We start from the raw sequence: 24,770 nt of genomic DNA on the forward strand, positions 1-24,770 counted from the left end.
ACTTATTTTAATTGGAAGCTAATTACTTAACAACATTGTGGTGGTTTTTACCATACATCAACATGAATCAGCCATGGGTACTACATGAAAGTGTTCTGATTCCCAGATGTTTGAGAACCTCTGACTCACTATATTCCCAAAGATATCTCCATTTTCCCACCTAAAAGAGGAAAGGGCCTCAAGTAAGGGTACCTCAGCTTGTGTATGTGTGCTAAGTTGCTTCAGTCGTGTCTGACTCTTTGCGACCCTATGGACTGTAGCCCAGCAGGCTCCTCTGTCCATGGGATTTTCCAGCAAGAATACTGGAGTGGGTTGCCATGCTCTCCTCCAGGGGATCTTCCCAACCCAGGGATCGAACCCGTGTAGCAGAGAGCCAAGAGAAGCACACATGCAGGAACCAAGCTGACGGGGTTCAAATCTCAGCTCTACCACGTCACAGGCTTTGAGGACTTCCACAACTGACTTAACCTCGTTATGACGCAGTGTCACAACGGGAGCAGGGAGATGATGATGCTAATAATGGTACCTACAGCAGTTCTTGTGAGAATTGAGTTGATACATGGAAAGGTGGAGTGTAAGCCACAAACAGGCAATGATCCTTGCCTCTTTATTGATTCCTCATTCGCAGTAAGAACTCAACACATGCTGAGTAAATAAAGCACTTGGGACAGTAAAAGCCCCACACAGGGATTAGGTGTAATGCTATGTCTTTCTTTTCCTGTGCATATTTTCAATAGTTGCTTTGGCACTGTCGTGAATCTCTGAGTGTTTGAAGTGACTAAAAGATAAAGATGCTGGTGGAGGCTGGGGGATGGGGAACTTGCCGAGCTCGTTGAGGTAGCCGCCGTGTTTCCAGTCTGCAGGCAGCGTGCCTGTGTAATCTACCACAGGGCCTCTCTTCCCGGGATTCACATTTTTCAGATTCACAAACAGTTGATTATTTTTTGACTGTTAAAAATATAAACAACAAAAAGATTTAAAAAAGAAAATACAATATGACACAGTGCAGTGTTACCCATCTAAGAAAAGCAGGTCCATGGAGCATATCAAGGACTGGTCCTTACATGAGGAGGCACCAAGGGACAGAGGTGAAGCTTCTGACCTGGTGGGACTTAGAGGCAGCAGGAGTAGGTGCCCCTCAGCCCCAACCATTCCCTCCATCACCTTACTTCTTCATTTTAAGTTGGTGCTCTGTGCCAATTAGGCCTCACTTGGATTTACATACATGGAACTTTGAACTGAAAAAAAAAAAAAAAACCCAATTCCTGAGCCTTCCCATCAAACACTGTATAATCATGTAGGAGTCATTCTTAGCAGTTTTCTTAGCTATAAGCATGAAGGTAATATGATCAACTTTGCTCCCTCCCTGAATGGGAATGAGAACAAATCGTATGATAAATACCAAAGTCTCTGGAGAATATGAAATGCTATTTAACTATGAGGTACTATAATTAAAATCTAGCTGCATTAATTTAACTGCAACTGAATAATTTAGTTAGCTTGGTTTTCTTCTAATAGAGAGCTGGAATATAACTCGAGCACAGTTGGAAGGGAGAAATGTTTGGGATTTCAGAGCACTCTGGAAGAGGCCTGGTGGTGAGCTGGATGGGTCCAGAGGAGCTGCTCCAGCTTCTAGACAGCCCTGGGCCTCCAATCTTTCTGGGCCTCTGTAAAATGGGATAATCACTCAAGTTATAGGACTGGCATAAAGATTAAACAAATTTATATTTGTAAAATGATTAGAAATGCCTGGCACATAGTATTAGGTTGTTTTGTTTGGTAACTTTTTACCCACAAAACTGCAATTTCATATGGTTCAATCAAAATAAATAAATGTATATTATTGTTGTCATTACCCAAGTACAGGTGGCCAGGAAAGGGTACCAGAAGGGGATCACAAAAGACAAACCTGCCAATTTTACCCAGACCGGAGTCTGCTATAGGTCTGCTATGAGACATTATTTTAAAACCACATGCAATATTAGAAACATTTTCCAAAAGAAGTGCAATGGAAACAGTACAAGTTGCAGAGACAGAGAGACTGACTCACCTCGCTGCAGCCTCTCTCACAAGCTATGTTTGGAAGTGACTTAAGTTCCCTGTTACTTAGGGTTTTTTGTCAGTAAACTTGAGATACTAATACACACCCACGGGATTGTTTGGAGGAATAAATGAGATAATTGATGTACGTATGTGGAATGGCAGCTGGCCAACTGCAGCCCTCAGGCATGCCTGTTCCTTGCTTCCTTGCTCTTGCCCTCCCCCCCCATCCCCCTCCCCCCTCCCCGGCCATCCCTCTCCCCTCCCCCCCTACCCCGCCCAGTGACCTGGACCATCTCCTCTCACCTTGGCGATCCTGTCCCTGTTGTTGACGTGAGGGGATGTGGCACACTGAGTGAGCGTGTGGTAACTGGGATTGGTGAAGTAATGGCTGTTAGCATTTCCACCGTTGCCATGAGGAAGGGTTTCTGACAACAAAGAAGGAAATGGTTAAGATGGCAGGCTCCTTAAACGTGTGTGGGAAAGAGGGAAGTGAAGCGACGAGAACAAATGTTTGGACTGATTCCAGATCACAAGCGGGCAGAATCCCCTCCTGCCCGGCATGCTCAGAGAAGCCTGTGGAAGCAGCAGGCGCCTGCCTTTCTGCCCACCTCCTGGAAAAGTCTGAACGCATCCACCAACAACTGCTCTCTGCTCTGGAGCTTGTACAAGCTGGGAAGGCATTGCTTTGAAGCTTCTTCCACTGTAACTTTCCTCTGTGTTTAAACACTTGGGCTCTTGACACAATATTCTTTCTATTTCTCTATCTACTTGTAAATCAATCTATCTACCTACCTACCTATCCATCCATCCATCCATCCATCCATATTTCTATCTATCTAACTGTGCTGGGTTTTAGTTGAGGCATGTAGGATCTAGTTCCCCGATCAGGGATTGAAGGCAGACCCCCTGCATTGGGAGCATGGAGTCTTAGCCACTGGAATGCCAGGGAAGTCCAGACAATACTCTGCACTAGAAGCACACCACTAAGTAAATCAGCTACTTTACGAATTCCCCCAGAATCACTTTATTTATAAACCTGAAACCCTTCACTGATTGCCCCCAAATTAACAAATACCTCAAGTTTGCAAATTCTTCACTTATATGAATCTTCTGAAGACTGAATGCATTACTTAAAAATTTACTTTTATGGGGTCTTGTGACAAAAAGGAAGATTCAGGGGTTTTATTAAAAAAACAGCCTTGGTTCTCGCTAATCCCCCCGAACTGTTTATGTGACTTGGTTGCTGTGTGACTAATAATGTACATGGGCTCCAGGACAGGCTAGAGGGTACCTGGGAAGAACCCAAGGCCAAAGACAGAAGACCTGTTTTTTTTTCTCTGATCTGCTCCATGACCTCGGTGAAGTTATGGCCACCTCTTCCTCTCCCCTCCCTGTCCCCCACATATGGCAACAGCTTGGGATCAGGCGTCCAGCAAAGCTCCTTCTTGGTTGACATTCCCCACATTTAAAGCAACCATATAATGAACCCAATTTTAAATCTCTCATAAGAGAAAACAGTGATGATTTTACCACTGTTGACACATAAAACACATCTCTAACAATGCGTCGTCTCCAAACATAAAAGCTGCTCAAGGCTAATGGACAGTACCAACGGGCAGCACAGCCTAACACTCGGTTTCAAAGAACCAGGATGAAGTCTCGCTTTTCATGAGTGAAATGCCTCTAGCGAGTCCAGTCTCACCTGAAATGGCATAGTCTGCATTCATGACCCTCATGGCAGGGGTGTAGGTAACCGCTGGCATGCTCGACTCCTTCCCCTTCTGCTTGTGTCTATAAATAATGAACAACGCCAGGAGGAACAGAACAACTAGGACGAGAATGATGATGCCCGCGATGGCCCCGATCTGGTAGGAATCAGCGGGGAGAGCTGTACTGGTCCTGCTGAGGCTGTTCAGATTCCCCACTATGATAACACCAGCTAGAAACGCAAGAAAAGAGATGTGAGCGAGGATGACAATGTGCCGGACAGATATTTGATCTCTATTTACAAAAATCTCCCACAGTGCTAATAAAGCCTGGGTATTTTCAGTACATGAAATTTTCATTTGGAAACTTTTGAAAACAGAGCAGGAAGGAAGAACAAACATTCTTCATTTTCAGACACAAACCGGACGTTATTGGTTTGTCTGTGTCCAGAAGAAGGATTCTCTAAGGCTTCAAAAAAAAAAAAAAAAAGAGAACCCAAAGATTCAACAGTAGGGTTTGGGAGCATCTCCCAGATTTCTGATTAAATGCTTAGACCAGAAATGAGATGGAGATAACAATTTATCTAATTTTTATTGTTTTTTGTTTATTATCCAGCATTAAGTTTATGAATGGCTAACTCAAGTCCCTAACTTAATAGTATGTCTGTCTTTAGCATTTCTAAGAGGAAAGTAATTTTCCTTCCAATTAAGAATAAGTCTATTATAAATCTCAGAGAAGGCAATGGCAACCCACTCCAGTACTCTTGCCTGGAAAATCCCATGGACGGAGGAGCCTGGTAGGCTGCAGTCCATGGGGTCGCAAAGAGTTGGACACGGCTGAGCGACTTCACTTTCACTTTTCACTTTCATGCATTGAAGAAGGAAATGGCAACCCACTCCACTGTTCCTGCCTGGAGAATCCCAGGGACGGGGAAGCCTGGTGGGCTGCTGTCTATGGGGTGGCACAGAGTCAGCCACGACTGAACTGACTTAGTAGCAGCAGCAGCAGCCATTATAAATCTAGTCCAAGATCAGGATCTGTCTGGTCCTAATTTCAGAAAGGTCCTAAGATCAGAAAATATATTCTATGCAGAATTTTCTATGACAGAAAGATCTGTCCCAATACCAGGTAACATCACCTCACCTAAAACCTTACTTATTAAAATTCAAAATTTCACTTTACATGGTTCTCCCTCAAGTTCCATCAAGTGAAGACACAAGTGATATGAGTTGAGAGTCAAGAAACCTGGCATCTAAAAAAAACTGATTCATACATTTTGAACTTTCCCTTAAGCTCCTAGGCTGCAGTTTCATCATCTGTAAAAGAGGAAACTGGCCTTCATGAAGGTTCTTCCAGCTCAAGTGTTCCTATGACTGTATGATTCTAAATGCTGGAACTTCTTATAAGACAACCTGCCTCGAAAGGAACCAAGGCCAATGTAGTGTGATCACAATGCACAATGCATTGTAACAATGATGTGACTGTGGAATATGATGTCAGATTTTTATGATGGCCAAGTACAAATCATGAACATGTCAAAGTTATTTTATGAAAGAAAGTTAAATACAAATACCCACATAGTGTACAGTTTAAGATAACTCCACTTACAAGAATTTTATGAAATTTCTATATGAATTTTTAAAAGCCTTTATCACCCGTATATTTAAGACCACCTGCACTAGGAGCTCTCATGCTTCAGAACCATCTTTCTCAAGGGCGCCATCTATCCCAGAATCAGAATTGCCCAAGTAGGACTGATTACTGATGACTGTCATTTCCAGATGACTGTACCACGCATCCTAGTTAAGAACCACGGGCACAAGTTTCTTAAAAAGCTAGACATGCAACCACCATACAACCCAATCCTTCTACTCCTATGAACTTGCCCAAGAGAAAAGAAACCCTATGATGCCACAGAGACTTGAAACACTATTGTTCACAATAGTTTTATCTGCAGTAGCCCAAACTGGAAGCAGTCCAAATGTCCATTAACAGGTGAACGGATGGGTAAACAAATTATGGTATAACCATGTAATAGAATATTATTCAGCAACAGAAGGAATTGAAGTATGGAGATACCCAACAACATGGTTCAATCTCAAAATAATTATGCTAAGTAAATAAAATCAGATGAAAAAGAGGAGAGTATGGTTCTACATATACAAAATTCTAAGAAATGCAAACTAATCTCTAGTGACAGAAAGTAGATCACTTTTCACCTGAGACCTAGAGGACAGCGGTGGTCAGGAACAGCATGAGGAAATTTTGGGGGGTGGTGATATATTCATTATTTTTATTGTGGTGATAGTTTCATGGATGTATAGATATGTCAGATTTTATCAAGTGGTATTCTTTGTTTTTTTACATATGTGTTGTATTGGGCTGGCCAAAAAGTTCATTCAGGTTTCTCTGTATACCGTTATGAACTTTTTGGCCAACCCAATTTGTGTGTGTGTGTGTGTGTGTGTGTGTGTGTGTACAAAGTATAATTATATATGTGTGTGTTGCTTTTTTACAGCTAATTATATCTCAATAAAGCTGAAAAAATTGAAGGCACAGTGGAAAAGTCATGAGCTTTGGAAATCCTAATATATTCTACTACAGATATTAACATAGGTAACCTCGGGCGAATCACTCAGCTTCTTTGAGCTGCAGTGTCTCCACCTGAGTAATCATCTGTGCATCCTTACCTTGATCACATCGTGCTCCCTTCCATCCTGGGCTGCAGTAACAGGTTCCAGTGATGTGGTCACAGGTAGAGTTGTTCAGACAGTCACATATCTGGCGACAGCCATAGCCATACGTTCCTGCAGGGCACTCTGAGAAGGAGATGAGAGTCCAATGTAGCTCTCCAGCCTTGGGAACCTGGGGTAAGGGTCTCACTGTATTATCTGGTGTGCCTGGGAGCCAGCCCTTTCAGGGGATCCCTGTCCAGGGAGACCTGAACCATCCAGGGTGGCCTACAGCTGGCTGGCATTCCCTGAGTCACACTGGGACTCTAGAGGCCAGGCAGCAACGGACTGGAGACTGAGACTCTCATCACAGCTCTTGGCTCTTTCCGAGTCTACATGCCCTCCTCCTTGATGGAGGTTTGTAGAGAGTACGAGGAATCCCAATAGAACTGATGAAGATCATCATTAAGGGCAATCTGAGATGATGCCACCAGGCAAAACTATGGGATAAAAGGGGACTACACTGAAAAATACAAACCGGAGATGCTTCCTTGGGAAGATGCATATTTTACTGTAAGCTTTAAGATCTGCCTGAAGGCATATTCTGCCTTCAGTTCAGCTGGGAACTGGGAAGGAGGGAGAGGGCAAGTTTGTTAATTTTCTAGGTAAGAACTTCATTTACCATGTGTGTGCTTGGTTGCTCAGCCATGTCTGACTTTTTGGTACCCCATGGGCTCCTCTGTCCATGGGGATTCTCCAGGCAAGAATACTGGAGTGGGTTACCAAACCCTTCTCCAAGGGATTCTTTCCAACCTAGGGATCTCACTGAGTTCTCCCACATTACCGGTGGATTCTTTACCGTCTGAGCCACCAGGGAAGCTCTTATTTACCACAGAAAGCCTCAAAATTTGGATTTGCAGGTTGAAGTCTGAGACACTAAAATAATGGGATTTTTATGATATAGTTGTGTAAGAGTTAGGCATGAATTTCAAAGAATAGGCTAGGCATGTTAAATGTAAAAATCCTCATGACAAAATAAAGATGTTTTTTGTAAAATGAGCAGCAGGGGGCAATGCACAATTATTATCAGAGTTCTCTGTCAGACACAGGGTTTCTGTTTACATAGGAGCATTAGGAGAAGTCTCCAAAAATCGGGACGTTTTAATTTGATGTTCAGAGTAATCATGGAAGTACTTTAAGATGTGCTTACTTAATAAGACTATAAATAGTCTAGCATTTAAGTGAAAGTCAGTTTAAAGCCTATTCTGGTTTCCAAGTATATATACATGTGCATACATGTTTAGGGGGTCTTCCCTGATAGCTCAGTTGGTAAAGAATCCACCTGCAATGCAGAAGACCCCAGTTCGATTCTTGGGTCAGGAAGATCCGCTGGAGAAGGGATAGGCTACCCACTCCAATATTCTTGGGCTTCCCTCATGGCTCAGCTGGTAAAGAATCCACCTGCAATGCAGGAGACCTGGTTTCGATCCCTGAGTTGGGAAGATCCCCTGGGGAAGGGAAAGGCTACCCACTCTAGTATTTTGGCCCAGAGAATTCCATGGTGTCGCAAAGAGTTGGACACCTCTGAGCGACTTTCACTTACTTACTTACTTATATGTTTAGACATGTACACACATAATTACATGTGTAGACATGTACACACACAATTATATTGCATACACAAAGTGGTGTGCAGGCAACTGTGCGACCAAGTACCTGTTTCATGGTTAAATGAACTAGCAGTGCAGAACTAAAATGGGGCTATCTTTGTCCAGGCTGACTCCTGAATATCACTCTTGGTATTTACTAGATGCAAGGATATGCAAATATATTCTAGAGTTTAGGGTTTGGGCTTCCTAGGTGGCTCCAGTGGTAAAGAACCTGCTTGCCACTGCCAGAGACAGAGATGCGTGCGCGATCCCTAGGTCAGGAAGATTCCCTGGAGAAGGAAACGGCAACCCACTACAGTATTCTTGCCTTGAGAATCCCATGGGCAGAGGAGCCTGGCAGGCTACAGCCCATAGGGTTGCAAAGAGTCAGACACCACTAAAGCAACTTAGTACAAGCACAATTCTAGAGTTTAGCAAATAAGATTGAGACAACCTGACTGTCCAGTGGTGATATGAGGATCTGGGGAGGGAGCATAATGCTTTATTGCCAAAGCCCTGCCGACCTTTCCAGGCAACAATGCCCCTACAGCCATGTAATCTCTGGTACGTCTTTCTCAAGAGCACACCCTCTGTAAGCAGGAAGCGTCCTGCACCTTTCCTGTCATTTATGATAAGAGAGTGAGCCTCATAAGCTCTACTGCTGCTGCTGCTGCTAAGTCACTTCAGTCGTGTCCAACTCTGTGCGAGCCCATAGACGGCAGCTCACCAGGCTCCCCCGTCCCTGGGATTCTCCAGGCAAGAACATGGAGTGGGTTGCCATTTCCTTCTCCAATACATGAAAGTGAAAAGTGAAAGTGAAGTCGCTCAGTCGTGTCCGACTCTTAGCGACCCCATGGACTGCAGCCTACCAGGCTCCTCCGTCTATGGGATTTTCCAGGCAAGAGTACTGGAGTGGGGTGCCATTGCCTGATTTATTCAGTGTGAACGCTGAATGAAAGTCACAGAGAAAGGAATAATAAACTACTCTGAAACATTAAGTCTAAGGCTAATGTTCTTACAGCCCTGGGAGCAGCTGCATAGCTGATGGAATAGAAATGGAAACATAAGGATGGGGAATTCCTACGGAGCATACTCTCCTTGAGTGGGATTTTTTACAACAAGAACAAAAAAATTAAGGCAATATATTGTCTGGAGGGTTGTTAAGATTAAGATGAGGAGTAGTTAGTGGAAACAGTATAAAACCACTATCAAGAGAAAGTTGTCAAAAGCGTAGCCATGTTTGCACAGACTCACCCCCGCCCCTATAGTGGATCTGGCTCTGGGTTCCCAGCCCCTTTGAATGCATACTCCTCTTGGATTCCTGTGGGCTTCTTTGGTGGCTTGGATGGTAAAGAATCTGCCCGCTAATGCGGGAGACCCAGGTTCGATCCCTGCGTCAAGAAGATCCCCTGGAGGAGGCATGGCAACCCACTCCAGTATTCTTGCCTGAAGAATTCCATGGACAGAGGAGCCTGGTGGGCTACATCCATGGGGTCACAAAAAGGACACAACTGAATAACTAACACACACACCTGGGTGCCCAGCCCCCCTGAATGCACATTCCTCCATTGTGAGATCAGGTTCTGCCTCTGCCATGAAGAACACTTGACTGGCTCTTTTAAAGCTCTGAGCAGCCACGTTTCAAAAACAAGAAGGGGAGGAAGAGAGAGCCAGGATGAACAGATGGAAAATTTGAATACTGTCTTCATCCTCGTAGCCACACCCCCTCCACCCAGATCACTGTCAGTTCCTCAGAAGAATTCTGAGGACAAAGACAGCCAGCAAGAATCCCAAGGTGGCCAGGTCTCTGGGAGGGGAAATCAATGGTGCTGGGAAGTGACCAACCATCAGCTCAAATACCCTCAGAGCTGTGGGTCCTTCCTTCACATCGCCAGCTATGTAGGAACACTGACTCTAGGGAAACAGCAGCACCCAGAGATGCTACGCTCTCACACTCACTCTGTTCGCAATGCTTCCCCATGAAGCCAGTGCGGCAAGTACACTGCCCGGAGATGTGGTCGCAGTCGGCTCCGTTTTGACACTGGCATACCAACGCACAGTCCTTTCCATAGAAGCCCAGGGGACATCCTGTGCGGGAAGGAAGGACAGCAGAGTCAAGAGGCCATCAAGGAGAAACTCAGCTCTGCCTCCAACGTGTTTGAATCTGAAGGATGCTGAGCCAGTAGAGAGAGAATAAAGATAGTAATACAGTCAAAGCTTCTTACAACAGCTTTTGTGAAGTCCCAAGTTGGAGCTCTTTGGAGGAAGTTTCCTGAGCAGAAGGCAGAAGAGTTCCATGCCTGGGGCAGTTTAACCATCACTTGTATCCCAGGAGGCAGGCTGCTATCTTCTTCTTCTTTTTTTTTTTAAACCATTTACTTTATATTGGGGTATAGCCGATTACCAGTTTTATGAGTTTCAGGTGAACAGCAAAGGGACCAGTCATACACGTCTATATATCCACTCTCCCTCAAACTCCCTTCCCATCCAGACTGCCACATAACCTTGGGCAGATTTCCATGTGCTATACAATAGGTCCTTGTTGGTTATCCATTTTAAATACAGCAGTGTGTACATGTCCATTACAAACTCCCTAACTATCCCTTCCCATCAGCAACCATGAGTTCATTCTCTAAGTCTTTGAGTCACTTTCTGTTTTGTAAGTAAGTTCATTTGTATTATTTCTTTTCAGGTAACACATAAAAGGTTTGGTGTCTTCTAAAAAAAAGCATCCCATCAACCCCATGGATGTCTGGGGACATTTCTTTTAGTTTTTTTTTTCACTCAACTATTAAAATCTTGGATTCAAATTCCATGAATTGAACTGAGTACTTTATGCTAAAATTGCCTACATGCTTCTACTTACAATACAGAATGTTTCCAAGTCTGCTACTAGGCCTGTCTTCTGTATCTGTTACTAATTTAGAAAATAGCATCTTCTTCTGCAAAGATATATAGTAGAATTCTGAGCTTGAAAAAAAAACCAAAACTGTACTTCATGGGTGCATTGTTAAAAAAAAAAAAGCAATGAGCCTTCTTACTGCTGCACAATTTTCAAGACAAAGACCACTGGACCGAGGACATGCACAAGCCCTCCTGGCTTTCCTGGGCCAGAGTGGCCCTGCAGGAGAGCTCAGGGCTCTCCGCCATCATGAAAGCTTCAGTGCAGGCTGTTTCCATGCATCACATGTGCTTTTTCTTATAGTGGTTTTAAAGAAAGTTCATGTTTCAAGAAACAGAGGCAGAGTAAGGATGCCAGCAAGTGACATCACTGCTACATATCCATTTAGCACCTACCCTGTGCCAGATTCTTTTCCTACATCTTCTCATGAAATCTTTACAGTAGCCCAGAAACACAGGGATAGTCTCCCTCTATAGAAGGGAATCGCGTCCATGTGACACAGCCAGCAAATGGCAGGATAGCAGGGCCACGATACAAACACAGGGAGGTCTGGCTCAGACCCCACGTGCCTCCCACTGAGTTGTGCTACTTTAACTTTAAAAGGCCCTCTGATTGAAGCAGGTCCCAATTTTAGAATTACACACTCTAAGTTTTAAGTACTTTCCCCTGAAGAGCTGAAAAACTTCCTACATATACAATCTTGGCAGAATATGTTTGAGACACCATCACAGCTCAAGGTCTACATCTCCTTCTAGAAACTTCCCAAAGACATGTTCAACGTATTCTCTAATTTTGTTCTCTAATTAGTATTAAATAAGAATTGCTTAACTTCTGACCCATCTTTCTTCCTTAGCTCATTTTCGTGATTTGAAATTATATATTATTGTCAATGATCACCATAATGCGTGCTCTCTTGTCTTGCCTCCTTTATTGCATTGCAGACAAAAGGGCAGAGATCAGTCTTTTTTTTTTTCCCCACAGCGCTGAGCTGTGAATTCCTTTGTACATTATACCCTATAATGCTAAAAGTCTCCTAGAAGAAGAGGTGGTGAGGATATTATGGGATATAAAATGGAAGAAAGAATGCGTGGTTCTTGAAGCATGATCCCTGACTGATATCAACTCCTGGAAAGGTGTTAGCAATGTGGATTCTCAGGTCCCACCAAGACCAGCTGAATCAGACACTCTGGGAGCAGGGCCAGCAGTTGTACTAGTCCAATCAGCCTGGTGACTCTGAAGCTCCCTAAAATTCTAGAACCTCTGAATCGGTCTTCTCCCAGAGCGCACATTAGGTCAGGCAGTGAGGCTTGCTGTGTTCACTTCATTTCTAGTAACTGTCACTTATCTTAATCTTTGTGCTACTAGAACAACTGAGCCGTATAACTAGGGCCTGGTGAAAGGAGAGAAGAGAAAGAAGCTGCACGCTGTCACTTACGGCACTGTTCCACCTCAGCGTCCTGATATGACCCGGGGACAGCAAGCCTGGAACGTGGCAGCTCTTAACCACCCAGAGGAATTCAAACGTCTAGAGGTCACTAGGTGAAGAAACCCTCCAATACCAGGAACCCTGATGAGCTCAGCTCATCCATGTGCAGGGTAGGGCCGTGTCCCCAGGAGTGCCTCCCCCCAGCCCCGACTTTTGGTGAGCCTCGGAAGGCGTGCCGCTTACTCTGAGTGCAGTAGAGCCCCGTCCAGCCCGGAGTGCATTTGCATTCCCCGTCGTAGGCGCTGCAGAAGGCCCCGTTGTGGCAGTTGCATGTATGGATGCAGTTCGGGCCCCAGTGCGCAGGGGGACAAGCTGAAAGCACAGCACAGCGTGGAGAGTTCAGTGCGAGTCCCTAGGCCAGCACCCCACAGAGAGGATCCCACCCACCTGATCCCACCTGTCCACAGCTCCTTCAGTGGACGGGTCAGCAGTGAGCATCAGGACTGAGAACGACCGTGCTCCACACAGGGCTCAATCCCAGATGGTGATGCTGGTGCCAACGGTGGCCATCACTATGATATGATATTCATTCACATGCTGCAGACCGAGGTGGGCAGAGCAAACATCATCCCAAGCTTACAGAGTTAGCTATTTAACAAACCCACACTGAGCACCTAGATATGCCCAGCGCTGTGCTAGGTCCAGGGGAGACGGCAGATAACAAGGCAGGGTCCACAGCATCCTCTGAAAGCTTACATTTTTGTAGGGGAGGCAGGCAAACCAATCAGCCAGCCACCCAGCCAGCTAGTCACCCAGCCAGTCAGCTAAAACATAAGGGCAGTAAGGACTATAAGAAAAAATAAAATAGGGAAATGGGGACAAAATGATGGGAGCTATTCCTTTATGGAAGGTATCTCTGAGGAGAGGACATTTGAGTAGAGATTAGATGGGCAATATGGTGTGACTTGAGATAAGTACTCAAGGTCACATAATTCTTGTCTGTGGTCTCTAAACCTGCACTTGTCACTCCACTCTAGACTTGTCCTGAGAGGCTTGTTTTAAACATGAAGGCTCCTATTTTCATGTGAGAACAGATTTACTATAAACACTCTTAACTGGACGAAGCAGAACATAATCAAACTAAATTATCAGGGGTCATCGCCTATCAAAGAGCAATGAGAACCTCAGATAAAGTAACATAAGATTATGGGGGTAAAATGATTTGCTTTATATTCATACCAATGCTTCAAGAACATAACTACTTAAAAGAAGGAACACTTACAATTTCTATACGGTTATCCAGTAGGGAACACGGCCCCCAAAAGATAATACATAAATGTGAATTAATTTAAAAAAAGAAAAAAATTTCTCCCATAATTGTGTGTACCGTTTTTGCCCAAGAGCAAAGGGAAAACAATATGACACTTGAAGTCTGGAATGAAGCTTTGAATGGCTTCTGAGTACAAGACCCTCATTTTGCAAAGGAAAATCATTTCAGTGAATAAGCAAAGTGCTAGCTGTTTAGGTTCTTTCCAAGGCATGAGTTAGATTTAAATACTGTAAGCAAGCTCCAATTAAAATAAATAAATTTATAAAAAATAATAATAAAATAAAATAATGCAAAAAGATTTAAACACAGGATCATTGCAGAGAACTCTTAATGAGGGGAGAAAAGCTACTTAAAATTTTAAAAAATCTTCTAACTATTCATATATTATTTCTTAATTATTTAAATACTCATATTTTGATCCTAAAGAAACTGAAAACAAATGGAAATACATGGCCGACCAGTTGTTCCCAAACAAGACTTACGTTGAGAGCAGTCACTGCCGATCCACCCTGGGTAACACTGACAAGATCGGTCAATGGGGTTACAGGTTCCATTGTTGGTACAGGTACAAATTCCTGCACAGTTTTTCCCAAATCTGCCACTGGGACACACTGTGAATAAATTATAGGTCAGAAACTCATAATTACGTCTCATCTCACAGAAGCCTAGACTCTTAGGATAGGAAACGACTTTAAAGGTCATCAATCCAGCTGTCCCTCTGGTAAGGTGCTTCCACTCCAGAGCATCCCTCATCCTAAATGGGCTCATTTTTGCAAACATCTGAAGCCAAAGACCCTCATGAAGGCATCACAAACCAGGAGACATCACCACACTTTTAGAAATCTCCGTTGGCTTCTCGCTCAGGGAATCAAAATCCTCCCTCATATTGATTTTTCATGGAAGGCTGTTTCCAATTAAAACTGAAGAGTAGCACAGCTCAAAGAATAAAGAGATTGTGCTGGACTGGCAAGCCAGCTTTCCCAAAGCTCAAAGCCATATTTACAGAAGCTGCAGACACAGCATACCAGGAGCCGCCGCTAGCTGCAAATGCGTCCTTTGGGAAGCCTGAGGACAGACTGTATGGGGTGTGCTCACCACCACATATTTCTGCCAAAGTCTGTGCACCCTACCTTCATTGCAGAGGGCGCCTGTGAAGCCAGGCAAGCAGTCACACAGGCCTGTGATGTGGTGGCAGGGCCCACTGCTGTGTACACACTGCGGGCACGTCTGGCTGCAGCGATGCCCATAAAAACCAGGGGAGCAGACTGAAAACAGAAAGGAAATAGTTATCTTCCCTGAGACATGTTTCTCCTGTATTCCACATAAGGATCTGGTTCAAGTTTGGGATAAAAAAAATTTATTTTTAGTGATACTGAGAATTTTCCAAGCATAAATCAACGACAAAAGGAATAAGGGCAGTTTTTAATAATGAAAAGAAGCTAGGAAACTCTGAATTGCTTGAGGGCAAGCAAATGTCTTAGTTCTCTTTATTTTCCCATTTATGGCCCCAATTAGCTTGAAGCTTGGCATAGAGCAAGGGCCTGGAGAATTTTCATTGAGCAAATAAATGAGAGAAAGAAAATTCTAAATACCAACAAGGACCAAATAAATACTCACATGTTAATCCTTTATTCTTTAAGAGTCATTACTGGCAATAAATAGATCTACAGTCAGAATCAAAAGATTGTCCCTCCTCAAAATGGTTCAGGTTAATGATTGTGATTGAAAAGTGAAAAAGCAAAATGCTTCATAATTAGGTTCTTCACAAGACATTATTTGTATTTAAGTATAGAAAGACAGCATAGAACTCTTAGTACAAAAACTAATAATTAAAAAATAGAATAATGTATCTTATAATTAGTCATATATTCATTTTTTATTACATTTACTAAAAGACTAGGGAAATCTTATGGATTCATACTCTCTAACTCAAAAATTCTATTAACCCATGTCATCAGTCCCCATTTTTAATTCTGCAATCCTTTTCCCCCAGAGCACTGGCTTTCAGATTACTAGCAGGATGTATAATTTGCCGGTAGGTTTGGCTGATGTTGACTTCTGGTAATTGAGGTAAGGCCAATGCCAAAACGGCTGAATAAAATAGTTACAGGTCAATGGATTTCTGGAACACCATTTGCAAGGTTTAAGGCAGGATCAGGAAACTGACGATGGTGCCAATGAGGCAATGAAATCATTACTGAGAAGAAATGGCTAGAGCCCCATCTGTTAGGTTAGTCCTGAAGGATGGAAAAAATGAAGCCTTTGGGGCAGGGCTATGGAGCAAGGACAGCTCTGTAAAGGACAGGATGACCTATGCCACTCCTCTGCCCTCGACTGCAACAGATCATCTCTATGAACTGAGAGATCAAAATTGTGTACACGGTGATCTGAGAAGGGAAGACGGGAGGTGCGGGCTAACGAGACACTTACTTCTCTGACAAGTGGTGCCTCGGAACCCTGGTGCACACTCACAGATGCCGTCATCGGGGGAGCAGGAAGCCCCATTTTTACAGTAGCAGGGCAGGGAGCAGTTGGGGCCCCAGCGCCCCTCAGCACACACGCTGTCACAGTGGACACCTGAAACGAGGCACACGGGCAAGGCTGGGTGAGACGCTGTGAGGGTGGATGCCTCGGATGCTAAGTCAGAGACTAGGACCAAGGTCACCATATCACACCTGAGTTATCATGGGTAGCAGTGAGCAGGGATGATCTAAAACTTAAAATCCACTTATACACAGCAGTTCATCATCATATATTGTATCATATATCATATCATCATAACATTAAAATAACCCCAGGACTATTCTCTATAGCATCATGAAGGAGAAGGAATACAACATCTTTGTTATACTGATTTTTCTTCCTTGGAAGGAGAAAGCAGAGAAGAAGCCCAAGGGCTCTGTCAATTGAAGGCAAAATTTATCAAAAATACTATATGATTTAGCCGTCAGGGCCTTCCTTCCTTCCCCATTCTTTATTTTTTATAGAAAAGTAGGCAAAGCATGGAAAGATAAAGTAAGAAAAAGGTGGTTAAATAATTTTACATAAAGAAAATCTTCCCCTGGAGCAAACAAACATAATCTTAAAATATTTTGAAAATACATTATGCAAGACAGAAAGATATACTAATCTGTGCCACCAAATTCCTCTTTAAACATTTAATCCAGCACAGGCAGGATATCACAAATGATGTTACTCATAGCTGTTGTCTAAGTGATTGATTATTGAGAACCCATATGCAGGTATTTAAATCTTAGTCTGGAAACAGAGAAACTTCAGAGTCGGTCACCAGTGAACAAATGCCTAAAAGAAACATACAGAAAATCCAAAGTTGCAAAAAATAAAACCAGGTTTTATTTCAGATAAATGGAAGTCTCCTTTGTAAATTCATATTCAAAATACCATAGGGGCCTCTTTCTTGTAAGTCACAGTACTTCACAACTCAAAGAAATGCTCTCTTTATTGAGAGGCAATAAGAATGAGTTATAATTAGGAGTGAACCAGCGACTGCTGGCCTCCGACCAAGTGAAAACACGGTAAGAACCAGCCCACTCCCACTCCGACGATTTCAGAATGCGAATTCTGCTTGCACTGAGGAGGCTGACAAGTCCATGTTTTGAATTACAGTTTTTGCTCTTAAATTGATGAGGAGAAAAGTTACCATGGCCTGAACCTTAACACAGAAGCAGTTCCAAACCCTAACGTGAACACTGTTAATTGGTGGCCAGTCATTTCTACTGAAATAACTCCACTTTTCACTCTTCCTGGTTTTCTCCATCTGAAAGTCTTCCGCGTGGTAAAGGCTGTTAAGCAGGCATGAAAAAGCACAGGCCTCATTGTGTCTCGCTGGAATTGACAACAGACTGTTATTTCAGCCTGGACTGCTGGCTGAAGAAAGGCGAGCAGGCCTGTTAGAAGCCAACTGGGGTTTAAGTGTTCCCCATAGAATAAAATGCAGAATTCTGGTCTACTATGATTTTTTTTTCCCTTGAGCTCACAAATATTTGATCTTTCTTGCAAACTGAGATGGGATTGCAAATGCTCTACTCTCTAAGCACGCTAAAACAGTCCCAAAGTCTAAGCTAGTGTTCTGACACAATTACTAGGCAGAAGCAGCAAATGGACTGAGGACCAAACCACTTAGAAAGAGGCTGCACATCTAAAGTTGGTTTTGCAAACTTGAAAGAAGTACCCACAAAGGTAACCTGTTTCATTCTCTAATTCAAGTTCAGGTTCTGATCATGAGCCAGGACTCCTGTGTTACAGCAGGTAAAATGAGACACTAGCTTCATAGAGACCCAGACAACCCTGGCCATTTTGGTCTGGAGCTACCTGGGCAAATCCCACTTAGGATTTTAGAGAAGTGGAAACTCAGTGAATATTTGGATAATCTGACAATCACCCTGAAAATTAATCCTGAGTTTTGACACTGTTTTTCTGGGGTAGGAGTTTGGGGGAGGTAGAGATACAGCCATTTACATGGTCTAATTTATCAGCTACTTAACAGATTTTTACATGACACTTAATAAATTGCAGTTAAAATGAAATGGAATACACTCTAGATCAAAAAGTATATGCTGCTTTTCCACATTACAGATTATCATGATTTACATATTAATTAGCACATTCTCAATTAGAGCATGTTAAGAAAAATAACTCTAGGGCAGATTGACAAATCAGAATAAAGGGATCCTTTGTTTATACCTATTTCCTCCTCAGTAATAAGTTTGTCCAGCTGGTTAGCATAACAATCAGTTAAAATGAACTTTATCAAGGTAATTTTCATAGATGTAACAAGGTCCCTGATATAGCAAGGAGATCCATAGCAAAGATAAGCTTTTTTTTCACGTAATTTACCCATCATTTCATTTCTGGAGAATCAGGTAATTCTAGAGATCACCTATCAAGACTTCTTTCTCTAATCATATGAGTATATTTCAACAGAATCAAGCTTACGTTTAAATAATTTATTTTAGGGCTACAAAGAAGTCTTTTTTTGGCAAGTAAATTTTAACAATTCTATTACCAACTCACCCTGAAAATTCAATTCCTTTTCTTTTTCTCTATCACTAGTAACAGTCAGTCATCATTTTGCAGATATTAATGCCAAGTCTATTTGGACACAAATATAAAGCATGTCTCAGTCAGGTGGCAATTCCAGGAAAAAGGCAGGAAGCTGTCTTTTTCCCTCTTGCTTCACCTTTTTCTCCTGTTGCTATTCATCCCTTTCAGACCTCTGTGCCCTTCTGTTATCTTTTGCTTCATCTTATAGTCAGAAAGGGATAAGATAAATTTTTTATTACTGAGGGGTTATCACCTCTAGAAAATTAATATTTTAGAAAGCATACCTGTTAGAAGCCTAAGAAATAAATCACTGTGAAATTTAAATCTATAAGGCTGACTGAAATTCAGGAAGTAGCCCTGGGGTAAGTGCTTTTCTAGGTCACAGTTAGTTTATGGACACTGATGTGCCCTCCATATAAGGCTAACCCTACAGCGAAACTTTCTCCAGGATAGGGAACTGAAAGTTTGCTTTAACTATTTTATGGGGTAAGGTAGGCGGCTGGGTGTTGTGTGTGAGTGTGTGTTTTATGCCTTACTTATTTCCACTGATCTCATCTTACTCTTTGCCAACCTTGCTGGAGTCCTATAAGACACATTTTTGTTTCTTATTTGTCAAAGACAGAAAAGATAATTCAGCTCAATAAATATTCAAGGGGTCTAGACACTGCTGGCTTGCTAATGACAGGTTCTCGGAGAAAGACCTCCAACTCTAGAGTGATAATGGCCCCAGTAAAGACATATCCAATCCTGTCTGGAGATCATGATCAGGGAAGGAAGTAGCTTGTGAAGGTGGAGAAGGGTCCCAGGCTAATAGTATGGTGGTGCAAGGCTCAGACCCTAAGAAGTATGTGTCTATCCTTCAGAAATCAAAAGTGTTGGGGACGGCTGAAATTGGTGCTGGAAAAAGTAGGAAAGACAGTGGGGCAGCCAGGCAGTGGTCACAAAAGGAAGCGCCAAGGATGCCATTCTATGGAGTATGAGCTTTCCTCCTGGGTTAACAGTGGAAAAAATGGCAAGGTCTTGAACTAAATCAATGGCACCTGAGGGAGATGAATTCCAGAGAAGTACAGAAGAGAATGCAGATGAAAAACCACTCTCCGGTCCATACTCCATCCAGGGTAATATAAGAATTCTCACAGTCCCATGAGACTTGGTGTCTACGATTGTCACTGCAGAGCCCAGTACATGAAGGATGCTAAATAAATGTCTCTTGAATGAGTCAATAAGCACAGTTCCTCTTTCCAACATAATAGTCAGGACCATTTTCTAATTGGATGGAGCAACCATACCATTCTTTGTTTCTCTGAAGAAGATATGAGAAGAACATTCAAACCAGGAAGCCCAACATGTTAATATTCTGTATACCTAAAATGAAGACCCTTGCTAGCTAAGGGAGTGGAAATGTCTGCCTTACTTATTTGGGGCAAGACAGACTTTCATTAGCTCAGGTCTGTGATTTTAAATGTTAGTCCAGATTATAAAGCAACTGGAGATCTAAAGGATGTCTTGAGGAAATTCCTTTGGAATGTTTATCAAGTACAGATAGAGGCTTTAATATGAGGTACTTTGGGAAACAATTTCCTACACTATTTGGAAGAAGGGACAAAACACAAAGGGGATATCTTTAAATTTGTAGGATTCTCTGGTTCAATGGAAGTATTTTTTCCTGATAAATGTTCTAACGCTGATAAGGAGATCTGTGAGGGACTGCTTTTGCCAGGACCAAGGACAAAGAGCTCTTTGATAGCCCTCAAGAGTTGCTAGGCAATGGCTGAGTGATCGTGATAAACTTCAGCTAAGCAGCTCTAAAGAAATGCTCATGCATTTAATGCATGATGCATTATGCCTGTGGCCTTCACATGAAATCAGCATTCACTAGGCGTTTGTGATTATGTGAATGCAGTAAATAAATCATTTGGGGTGTTATTATTTCTCCCTCTCAGAGATCTAACCCAAACTCCTGGTCTTGCTTAATTGTTTATATTCCTTATGCCAGTATTGCAATATTTGGGCATCAGTGAATGAAGGAAATGATTTCAATTCGATGTCCTGTTCCCAAGCAACCAACTACTAAGTATCTATTACACTGAAGAGTGTGATTTGTTAATAATCACTGGATTTGGTGATTATAGGAGAGAGGAACCAAAGACACTCTGCAACTGAATACTTGGTCATAACACTGTCTCTGCTTTTCTAATCCTCTGGACACCCAAGGCATACAGTAGTGTAGACAAGCAACTCCCCAGCGTATCCACCTCTGCCCACCCACTGCCTTCCCTGGGAGCTGTCAGCACCTTCCTGCCCCCAGGAGCTGGTACCACCTCATCTTCCTGCTCCCAGCACCAAACGCTGCAGTTGCATACAAGGTGGAGACACTCAGCAAATGGTTGTTAAATCAAAGTTTTCTCTTTGCATACTATTAATATAAATGTTAAAGGTCCATTAAAAAGGATCTGCTATTGGTCACCACGTTGAAAACAATCTTGATAAATAAGTAATGTAAATCAGAGATGTTTGCATTTGCAGTGGCAACACCAGAAATCATGGTCTGCCTTAGTCTGGACCCAGATAAAAGCAAACAGGACAGGATGCTGGGCAGATTGGTAAAGCTGGAAGCCTGGCTTTTTCTGCAGCCTTTCGTTTAGGAAGGTGAGCCCCTCCCTTCACCCTCACTTTAGGGACCCCATGTTCTGCTTTTAAGTTACTGCCTCTCCCAAGCCCAGGTAACAAACAGACATGTAACAAAGCATGTGCTACACTTTCCCACTCCCCTGTCCACTCCCAATACCTTGAAGGGCCAAATAGTGAGTCATTCATTTGCTTACTATGACAATTCAGGCATCACAGATCACTACCCGGAGTTGCAGCTCCCTTACTCAACTGGTCAAAGTTGGTGTGTGTAGAGCCACTTAGAAAGGAATCTCTAAGCTTCCTCTAGTCTTCTGCCACTGGCTATGAGGGTTTCTGCAGCAGAAATGCTCCCCTGGACTTCAACTTCTTCAATCATTAGAATAGCAAGGTAGAGCAGAGGCCAGCCCACAGATGGGTAATCGCCACTACAGTTACTGGGGTTACTTTTCAAGTAACAGACAAAGCCACCAAGTAAGGCTGGGCCGGTTGCACACTGCACAAAAGCCTTTGGCTAAAGGGCTAAGTCAGAGCATAAATCTACCTTGTTACTTTCTACTACCAAGAAGCACACTCAGAGGCATTTCAAACCTTTTCTAAATTTATACAAAAGGTACGTTATGGGCTGGCAATGGCTCCATCCTTCTCAGGCACCCTCTAGATTGTCATTCAGTAGGTCTGAAGTGGGACCAAGAATATACAAGTTAAAGGAGCTCCCAAGTGACAATGATCTTAGCCAGGGTTGGGAACCAGGCTGGAGGCTACTTATCCTCCCAGACAGCTGGAAAGAAATCTTGATTAGCTGTAACACTCAGCAAAGAGGTGATCTGGCTGACTGAAGTCAGAGAGGAAAGGAAGGAGAAAAAAACAGTGGCATGTTTCTAGTGTTTTGGGGAAGTACTTTACAAAGCATATCACTCCACTACTCTGGAAATACACATACACATTGACCTAATTATATTTCTGGAATTTCAGGATAATGATTTTGAAAAGTCGTCTCACTTATATATGTGTGTGTGTGTGTGTGTGTGTAACAGAGGTGTGGGAGACAAAGCCCAGGCATTCTTCTCTTTCTCTCTCTTTTTTTTTTTTTTTTACTGCAATATGCCTCTGTTTGATAAAGTAACCTATTGGCTAAACACATCAATAAATTAAAGTTTTAATTAACAGCATATAATAAAAGTGTATGTCTCTTCTTTTGAAAAATGGCACATTTCTTTTGGAAATAGTATCTGGGATGTCAGATGCAATTTTTGGTTAGTATTTATGGCAGTACATATTGAAGACTTATTTTATGACTAGGTAAAATGAGACAATCAATTATAGTACAAATAAATAAGAGTCTCATTTCCTTTAAGAAAAAAAAAAAGACCGTCAAACATTAGAAAAGAGAATGAAGTTACAAGGGTGGTGAATGAGCACCTTGGTGAGACAGCAAGCTGACTTCCTCTGTCTATCACGTTAGAGCCTGACTTCCTGAGTGTAGGTATGTCCATTTCTTTGTAAGGAGGGATAGAGCTCTCCTGACCCTTTTTCTTTAATCTCCACACTCCTAGGCCAGATCCGTCTCTCCTCAGTGTCCTCAGCGGCCGAGCACTGTTGGTGTCTCTACAGATCAAATCTCGATAATTTGCTCAAGGGAAGAGTCCAGGTTCCCAAGTTAGATTTCACTGATTCTTTCGCAAAGGCCTTGCTTTTATCCCACATATTTGCTACCCTCTCTGGCAATTCTCTACGTATCACTGAGAGCAAACTCCACAGCAAGGAGAAAGGAGACAGAATCACTTGCTTCCCTGAATTGAGGTTATTTATTTTGCCCCAAACCTGATATCTAAATGAAAAGCAAAGTTTTTTATTTCAAAATGTCCGTATGAGGTACCCATTCAAAGTAAGTTTGTGATGAAAAATGATAAGTCTACCCAATGTTGACAATGAAATAATACAGAGTCTACTTTTCTTTTAGAAAAACAAGGCAATTCTTGATCCAATTGTAGGGTGTTTTTCAAAACTTCAGGAATTTTCTTTTCCTGTATACACATTTGCTTATACAAGTGTGTTCTGTGAGTGTGGGGGATGACCTCTCTAAACAATGTCTCCCGGCAGCCTTAGATACTTAACATACCAAGAGTCCACACAGAAGACCCAGAGAAGTAAGACACTGGAGCCATGAAGCAAAGAGACGGTGAGCAACAAGTGATAGAACAATGAGGCAGCAAAACTTCCTCCCCTTTGGAGAAGCAGACCAGTCACAGATGGACAGAGGATTACAAGATTATGCCGTGTGACAAAGCCACTGCATTCCCGCAGGAGCTCCGCAGGTCTAAGGCCAGATGGGATCATTTGTCTTACCCCATGACCCAGACTATGGAATGCAACTAGCACATTTTCTGGCTGGCTTCAGGCCAAATCATATCTCCTGCTTTTCTCATGTATACAAGAGCATGCTTTTCACAAGCTGGTTCTAAACCATCCAAGCAGGTGGATACTTGATCAATGACTGGTGGGTCCAGGAACATGTCACATTTCCTCTACATTCATAAGACAAAAGTAGCCTTGGTGGCGTATGGCCCAAAACAAATGATGTGACTTCTCTATTAGAAAAGCCCTGAATACGCCAGGGGGGTTAAAACAGTATTTGCTTCACTGTGGTCATTGAGAACTTAGTAGTGGTCACTCCATTTGAAAGCTTCAGGAACCCTTGCAAAGTCACAAAATCTGGTTTAATTCCTACGTATTAATAGTTGTAACATGTAGTAACAGAACCAAGTAGAAACACGGAAAAGTGGAATTTCATACTGTAGAGTCAGAGTTATCTCAGTCTTTGCAAGTCAAGGAGGAACTGGAGGACTATGGAGTCTGTGTTTCAGTGGGTAGCTCCTAGTGACAGAAAATAAAGTCTATTACACAAGCCTTGACCTGTTCCCAAGGTAGCTCTCAGACACTAGGAATCAAACACAAGGCAGTTTGTCTCCATTTGTCAGAAGCCTAAGAAGCTCTCAGCAAATTGCAAAGAGCTGAGAGACACCACTCCAGAGGTTACTGATGGCATCCTATGTTCAAAGATCTGAAGACTTAATATTGTTCAGATCAGATCAGATCAGTCGCTCAGTCACGTCCGACTCTTTGTGACCCCATGAATCACAGCACGCCAGGCCTCCCTGTCCATCACCGACTCACGTCCATCGAGTCAGTGATGCCATCCAGCCATCTCATCCTCTGTCGTCCCCTTCTCCTCTTGCCCCCAATCCCTCCCAGCTAGCACTATTCCTGCCATGGATATATAGACTCAACCCTCTTTAAATTTCCACCGTTTCTTTGCAGGAATTAACATGCTGATCCAGAAACACAA

General features: G+C 42.8%; 1 protein-coding gene across 2 annotated transcripts in view; it reads right to left on the bottom strand.

Moving 5' to 3' along the window:
- The window catches only part of MEGF10 (multiple EGF like domains 10), a 179,357-nt gene that overhangs the window by 10,342 nt on the left and 144,245 nt on the right, over positions 1-24,770 (bottom strand). For both annotated transcript variants that reach the window (XM_005907538.3, XM_070374059.1), the window contains exons 14-22: positions 16,160-16,306; positions 14,860-14,994; positions 14,212-14,340; positions 12,643-12,771; positions 10,031-10,159; positions 6,441-6,569; positions 3,746-3,982; positions 2,347-2,468; positions 825-948 (exon numbers count right to left, since the gene is read on the bottom strand). In XM_005907538.3, the coding sequence (XP_005907600.1) occupies positions 825-948; positions 2,347-2,468; positions 3,746-3,982; positions 6,441-6,569; positions 10,031-10,159; positions 12,643-12,771; positions 14,212-14,340; positions 14,860-14,994; positions 16,160-16,306 (1,281 nt within the window). The remainder of the gene's footprint in view (positions 1-824; positions 949-2,346; positions 2,469-3,745; positions 3,983-6,440; positions 6,570-10,030; positions 10,160-12,642; positions 12,772-14,211; positions 14,341-14,859; positions 14,995-16,159; positions 16,307-24,770) is intronic.

Source organism: Bos mutus, chromosome 7, assembly GCF_027580195.1.
Source record: "Bos mutus isolate GX-2022 chromosome 7, NWIPB_WYAK_1.1, whole genome shotgun sequence".
Lineage (NCBI taxonomy): Eukaryota > Metazoa > Chordata > Mammalia > Artiodactyla > Bovidae > Bos > Bos mutus.